Below are 7,596 nucleotides of genomic sequence, written 5' to 3'. Positions count from 1 at the left end.
CTGTCTCCTAAGGAGGTTTTAGGATTAAAAGAAATAAAACATGAAACGGGCAGGACAGCGCCTGCAGAAGAGTGAGCCTGGCTGTTCTTACTTCTCCAACGGGTCCCGGGTCCCAGAGGAATAGGGGCGGCCGGCGAGCGGAGCGCAGCACGCACCGGGCCTGGTGGCCTGCCCCGCCCACGTGGGGCCGCGGCCCGTCGAATGACTCCTTGCAACGTGTTGGTGGCGGCGGCGGCGCGGGCTCTTCCGGGCGCCGCAGCTTCCTGCCAAGCCCCGCGCAGCCGCCTCCGCCGCGGGCGCCCCGGTGCAGGCCTCGGCGCTCGCGCGGGACCCGGGGCTCCGCCGCGCGCCCCGCCTGGCCCGCGCCTACGCCCGCACCATGCGCGCTGCGCCGCTCCCGCTGCCGCTCCAGCTGCCACTGCCGCTGCCGCTGCTGCTGCTGCTCGCGCTCCTGGCCGCGCCCGGCGCCCGGGCCAGCAGAGCCGAGTCCGCCGCGCCGCCGCAGCCCGGCCCGGGGCCCGGGAACGCCACCTGGACGGCGGGCGGCGGCGGCAGTAGCTCCAACAGCAGCGGTGACACCCTGGTGACCCGCATCTCCAGCCTACTCCGCGACCTGCCCACCCTGAAGGCGGCTGTGATCGTGGCGTGCGCCTTCACCGCGCTGCTCATCGCCTGCCTGCTGTTGCGCGTCTTCAGGTGGGTCCGGCTGCCCCTGGTCCTCCCGCGCGGGCCCACCTGCTGTCCCCACGCGCCCGCTCCACCTGCGCGCACAGATGCTCGGGGTGCGCGGCTCGGCTCCAGCCTGGCGCCTTGATGCGCTCCGGCTGGCCAAGCGGCTCCCGGCTTTGCCACGCAGGGGTGCGCCCGTCTGGTTTTCCCTGGTAACATTTTAGGAATTTTCTCGCCTTTTAACGATATATGCTAACTATTAGATTCCTTTGAACCCTGCTAATGGTTAACAGTCACAGGAGGGCTCCGAATTCTGATAACCTTACACGGAATTTATTTTCATACCCATTTCACAGATGAGGAAAAGATTTCCAGTAGAGGTAGGGTGGCTTATCCAAGTAAACTCAGTGGTGGAGGTAGACTTTGAGCCCAGGCTGGCTGACCTTTCCTACCTTGGTACCCCTCCCTTCCTTCCGTTTGAGGCTCCCTCACACCCCCCTGTCTTTTTTCTTTTCCTCGTTGTTCTACCAAAAGAAGCAGTGTCTGGCGTGTGTGGATGCCCCCAGGACGGCTGTTTGAGGCGCGTTTTGTGCCCTGGATTGGAGTTGGGTTCGGGGATGCCTGGTGACCCTCTGCGCCCACGGTGACTTTCTGTCAATGGGGCATGCAGACCACTCTCCCATGCCTCTGGCTGCCTGAGCCGCCCCAGTGAGGATGCCTAGGGGCGTGAGGGATCTTGGAGAAGCTTTTGTAGGTTGCTCAAGTTCAGGGAGAAAGTTTCTGGGAAATTAGGAAGGGTGACCCAGCTCCCTGGAGTAGTGAGATGGAGGGGGGCTGAGGGAATGCAAGGAGGACATTTTCCCCGAATGCCTGGGAAATTCTATTTGTTCAGGAAATGCACTAAATGTGTCCTGTTATTCAGGCCGGCCGCCGGGAAATCTGGGTGTGCGTGTGTCAGTTATTCACGGCCCATTCCCTCCCCTTCCAAATGTATGCAGTGTGCTTCTGTGTTTGATCAGCTCTTGGAGGTTTGGGGCCATGGGTTTGCTCTCCCCTCCGGGAGCATTTTCAGCACAGGAGCAGAAACCAGACCTGGGAAGGCAGGGTTGGGAGCTCTCTATTGAGCTTTGCTGTTGTTGCTGTGTGACTTTGAGTCAAGGTGTTTCCTTGTGGGTCCGTGGGCTTAAATGCCAGTGGTCCTGAGAAAATGGAGGAGGGGGAACCGTGGTCTCACATTTGTCCCACCATCTCCTGCCCTGGCTCAGGCCACGTCGTTCTTCACTGTGCTGGTCCCCTTGATGTGCTCTGGGCATCGAATTGCCCCCCTCTTCACCCTATCCTTCTCACTGTGCTCACTCCTCTGCTTACAAACTTCACTGGCTCCCTGGAGCTACCACTTGAGCGTGCCATTCAGGACCCTTACACGCCGGCCCTGGTACATCTTGTGGCCATCAGCCAGCCCTTTTGAGCCTTCTCCCTGTCGCTTGCTCTGTTCTTTACACTTCACGGTGCTGGCGTGTGCTTTCTCGCTCCTGGGCTGGTTTCTGCTGCCGCCTGCCGAGACTGCACACAGCCACCAGGCCCAGCTCCCATGCTCTTTCCTCTGTGCAGTTTTCCTGGACGTCCGAGTGAGACCACCACTTCCTTTTCTGGCCTCCCCCAGCCCTAGCCTTGTGCATCCTCCATACAACCCTTCTCCTGCTGTGCTGCGAGGCTGGGTTTAGTGCCCAGCTCCCCAACTCAGCAGACAGCCCTGCAGGCAGGGATGTCCAGTCTGTCCTAGTGTCTCTGTGACCCATGCTGGCCTGGTGTTCAGTGGGTGCCCCGTAGTCCTTTACTGACCTCCTGCTTGTTCAGATGAAGTGAACGTTGATGCCTAGAGCCGCTCTGAGCCTGGAGATTTGAAACAGTTCGCTTAAAATAGGCCACCGAGCCCACAAGGCCGTGTACTTTTTAAGAAGGTATTTGAACTATTTTGCCAGTCTGCTCCTTATTACCCAGGAATGGGGGAGAAAGCAAGCAGCATGCGGCCAGATGTGAGGGCCTTGAGGCGCGTGTCTGAGTGGGAGCACCGGCTCGCAGGCCTGGAAAGGAGGGGTCCTCATTGCCTTGTGTGCAGAGTGTTGGAAGAAGGTTCCGTCCGATTCATAGGAGGAGCCAGTTATGGCCGTGATCTGTGTCTTCCCAAGAAGGCATTCTTGTTGGGGTGACTTTGCAGGCGGACACCTGCCACCCCGGTTTCTGATGTAGACGGAAGCTTACAGCATTTTACAGCTGGCAGGGACCTTGATGGCACACAGTCCCCACGTACTCCTTTGCAGAGCAGAATGTTGCATACCGGGGAGTGGAGTAAGTCATCCACAAGATTCTAGAACACTCTGCAAATCTGTGACTGAGGCAGGACTAGAGCCCATCTCGCTGCTGGGTGTTCTGTGCTGTCACCTTTCCGCCTTTTCATGGTCCTCTACATTTTGGTTTATCAGGTCCCTTGAATGCCTCTGTGCTGGCTGAGCATCTTCTGTACCTGCTCCCTCTCCCAGCTCCTTAGCTGCATCCTGGCCATCACCACCTGCCCCCCAAGGCTCCCTCACCTGCATCTACACACCTTCCCCCACAGAAGCTTCCCCACCTGCCAGCACCTGTCGACCTTGTCTCCTGAGTCACAGCGGCATCCTTCGGGCTGGCGCTCCTGCCATCAACCTTGTCCACACTCCCGTCCATCCTCCTTCTTCTGGTCTCATCCTTTTTCTGCCCACCCCTTGCCCCCATGCGCAAGCTCCTTAGCGTGTGGCAAGGCTGGCTCTTCGTGACTGGGGCCCTGCCTCCCTCGGGAGCCCCCCTCTCGGCTCTCCCTGCTGCTCCAGCCCTGCTGGACTTTGAGGGGTTCTCCGGAGGTGTCGTGTGGCCTCGGGCCTGCGTGTCTTGTCTCTGACCCTCTGTCTGGAGTCCCTTCCACCACCAAGACTGCGTGGCCAGCTCACTGCTGTTGGCTGCCTGTGTTGCCTCCTCTGAGCCTCCTCCTGGTCCCAGCCAGGACCCCCAGTGCTCCCAGAACATACTCAAGTTTTGAATTTTCTACTCAGGAGTTGAGTCTCTCTGCATGTGTCCCTCTGCCTTCCCAGGCTGAGGGCTTCCAAGAGCAGGGCTGGGCCTTCATCCTTTGTGTCTCTCTGACACCTACTGTGGCTCCAAGCACAAGCCGGCATGGCATAAAGATATTTTTAACAAACGAATTTTGAACGTCTAGTATTTTGCATTGCTGATGCTTCTCAAAATGTCCTCTGTGACTAGGTGCGTGGCTGATGCCGGAAACCTGTGAGGTCAAGATTTGTTCCCATGGCGGCCCTCCGTTTTCTTAACAATGCAGATAAGGGAGGAAGAGCATAGTTAGTATTATTGCTTAGGAAGCAGCAATCCTAGCCCAGTTTTCTGTTTTCCCTGAAGGAGTCACTTTGGCAGACAACAGAAAAAATGTGGATCTAAGGAAACTGTTAAAATTAGAAGCAAAGAATGTGTATTGTAGTGAAAAATATATATAACTTTAACCAAGCAATTCCATTCCTAAGGCATGCACATTTTTCACACTGATACGTACTCTGCTTCTAATTTTATTAATTAGAAGTGGACAGAAAGATGCATGGGCAACGAAGTTCAGAGCAGTTCTGTTTGATAATGAAAAGCCTTAAATAACCTATGTATCCGACAATTGGGCATTGGTTAAATAAATTATGGTAATGCTGACAGTGGAGGACTGTGCAGCTGGTAAAAATGGTGATGTTGATATAGTACTTGCTGGATGTTGGTGAGCGGGCCAGGTCACAAAACAGCAGGTATAGTATGAGCTTATTTAAATTGATAAATTATATATATTGATGTGAATGCACAAAGAAATCTATATATGTGTGCGTGCACATGTGTGAATGTGGGTGATTGTTATTTTATCGTGTATTTATTTATGATTCATGATATATTTCTACATTGTATGAATTTCCTTATGGACACATATTCATTGTTTCTCTCCTTGTCTGTACACTCAGCTCCTTGCTGCATCCTTGGACGTGTCTTCCTGAGGACCCGTACAAGACCATCTGGGGTGTCACGTAGGAGTGGGATTTCTGGGTCCCACGGTGCTCAGACTTGATTTCCTTGAGTATAAACCAGTTTACCCTCCCACTTGCAGTGCCTGAGGGTCCTCAGATCCTCCCGTCATATCCGACACTTAGTATTGTCCAACTGTCTAATGGTTTCCAATCAGAGGGGTATAATTTGGTGTCTCATTGTTTTGTTTTGCATTTCTCTGTTTTCTGCTGAGGTTGGGCAGCTGTCTCTTCTCATACTTAGTAAGCAATCCGATTTCCCCATCTGCAGAATCATTTCCACCTTTTTCATGTATTTTAATCATTAAGGAAAACTATTTTAAGCCTGGAGACAAATTTGGAAGGAGGAAAAGGCAATCTGGAAGCAGAGGGCCCTCTGGCGAGGGTACCTTCGTGCGTGCGTGCGTGTGTGTGTGTGTGTGTGTGTGTGTGTCTCTGTGCGCGTGTGTGCGCCATCCCCCATTGGTCTGTTACTTGTCATGTTTGTGAGAGCTGGAAGGGAATCAACAAAGAGGTGGTGTTGAAGTGGAAAACTGTGATTCCTCTGGTCTTTTGATGTTGGGAAGTGTCCGCTGGGGTTGCATGGATTCAGGCAGAGCAGGCCTCAGCCAGCGGCCCTGTTCTCTGTATCTTTTCCCCATGCACACTCTTGGGTCTGCCTTTACCAGTTGAGATCTGGGAGGATCTGACTTCACTCTCTGTTATCTTATGAACAGAGTGTAGACAAGGCGGGGTAACCACCACCTGAAACCACCACTCTCCTTTGCTTTGCGGATCCTTTCCCCATCTTGGCAGGTCTCCCAGCTCTACTACCCAGGCCACATTTCTCCCAGATCTCTGCTGGCTGCATGCCCAGCCACTTCTTATTTCAAAAGCCCTGTAAAATCCTCTTATCTGAAAGGAGGGTTTGTTTTGGTGCTTCCTGGGAGATGCGGAGGAAGGTGAATTCTAGGTGATCTGACATTGCCCAGCTGTCACACTTGGATCCGTGGCAAAGGCACACACCGCTATGTCCCGAAGACGCTGGCACCATGGAAGCCTAGCTCGTTTCCTAAGCCAGGTCTTTGAAAAGGAACAAAAGCTTTCCTGCTCCGCCGGCTTTCCCCAATTCCCCATCGTCTGTGTATTGACATTTGTAATAAGAATCTAAGTTAAGAAAAAATACAAAAGCTTAATATTTTCAGGGTTTGGGGAAAGTGACCATTCTGAAATGTTTTTAGTTATTGCTCATTAGCATATTAACATTATTTTAATAAATCGGTGCTTTGGGCAGAGTTGTGGTTAGAAGGCCTAGTCCTTTTTTGTGACTTTGAGATTGTGGAGGTGGTTTGGCACCAGGAGGTCATTTTTGATTGTTTGACCAAGGTTTTGAATTGGGGGAAAAGCTATAGAAGTGAAACGTATTCATCTTAATTTAATTTTAATTGGATTTTTTTTCAGTTTTATTGAGATGTAATTGACATACAGCACCATATAAGTTTAAGATATACAGCAGAAGGACTTGACTTACATATATTGTGAAATGATTGCCACAATAAGTTTAATTAACATCCATCAGCTCATATAGATCCAAAAAAAAAAGAAAAAGACAAAGAAGTCTCTTCCTTGCGATGAGAACTTTTGAGATCTATTCCCTCAGCAGCTCTCATCCTTAGAGCAGTGTTGGCTACAGTCACCATGCTGTATGTGACATCCACAGGACTTATCTGTCTTATAACTGGAATTTTGTACCTTTTGACCACCTTCCCCAGCCCACCTTGTGTCATTTTATATACCGCAGTGAATAAAGAGTGTTAAAGAAACCTCAAACAGCAAAAATCCAGATTGTCTTTTAAAGAGGGTAGAGAGTGTGCCCTTGATTCACTTCTCCACCAAGTTAAAAAAAAGTCATGGGGGCCGGCCCGGTGGTGCAGCGGTGAAGTTCGCACATTCCATTTTGGTGGCCCAGGGTTCGCTGGTTCAGATCCCAGGTGTGGACATGGCACCACTTGGCAAGCCATGCTGTGGCAGGCATCCCACATAGAAAGTAGAGGAAGATGTGCACGGATGTTAGCTCAGGGCCAGTCCTCCTCAGCAAAAACAGGAGGATTGGCAGCAGATGTTAGCTCAGAGCTAATCTTCCTCAAAAAGAAAAAAAAAAAAGAAGGCATGGCACATGGGAAGAATAAGGGAAGAATAGGGTCCCTCAAATGGTTCTCACCTGAGGCGGATTTCACCCCCTTTGGGGTCATTTGGCAATGTCTGGAGACATTTTTGGTCGTCTTGACTTGGGGAGGGGGATGCTGCTGGCATGTCGTGATTAGAGGCCAGCGGTGCTGCTGAACATCCTGCAGTGCACAGGATAGCCCCCTCCACAAAGGATGATGCAGCCCAAGAGGTCAATAGTGCGAGGGTGAGAACTCTGAGAGTCCTGGCTGCGAGGCTGCTTGGTGTCTGATGTGAGCGGTTTTCCGAACCTTTCTGGGCATCACTAATTAGAGTGCACGCTGCCAAGGGCTGTGGGGGTGTTTAGCTGAGAGTGAGTCAACCAGGTCCCCAGTTCCCCTTTAAGCAGCCGAGTGTCCTATTGTATTTAAAAATAACACCCTGAAAGCAGATATAATTTACACCCAACCTTTTGGTCTTGCTTCTGCCTGTAAATGAGGATACAGCCATATGGTCGAAATAATCAGACAGGTGCATCTGCTTCTGAGCCTTTACAAAATGAAATTGGTGACTCTTTAGCCTGAGTGAGCCTCCGTGGACACGTGGGACCCCACATAGGACCTCCCTCGAATACTGATTTCCCGAGTGAAGGAGGTGCCCCACCAGCACCCGGCACCTGCCGCTG

At 52.2% G+C, this 7,596-nt stretch overlaps 1 protein-coding gene across 1 annotated transcript in view; it reads left to right on the top strand.

Annotated features, from left to right (window-relative positions):
- Positions 1-213: 213 nt before the first annotated feature.
- FAM174B (family with sequence similarity 174 member B) overlaps positions 214-7,596 on the top strand; it is a 35,014-nt gene continuing 27,631 nt past the window's right edge. The window contains exon 1 of the mRNA XM_070618581.1: positions 214-696. Within this exon, the coding sequence (XP_070474682.1) occupies positions 380-696 (317 nt within the window). The 5' untranslated portion in view covers positions 214-379. The remainder of the gene's footprint in view (positions 697-7,596) is intronic.

The sequence above is a fragment of the Equus przewalskii genome, chromosome 1 (assembly GCF_037783145.1).
Source record: "Equus przewalskii isolate Varuska chromosome 1, EquPr2, whole genome shotgun sequence".
NCBI lineage: Eukaryota > Metazoa > Chordata > Mammalia > Perissodactyla > Equidae > Equus > Equus przewalskii.
The sequence above is the reverse complement of the archived record's forward strand: the minus strand, read 5'-3'. Positions and strand labels throughout refer to the sequence as shown.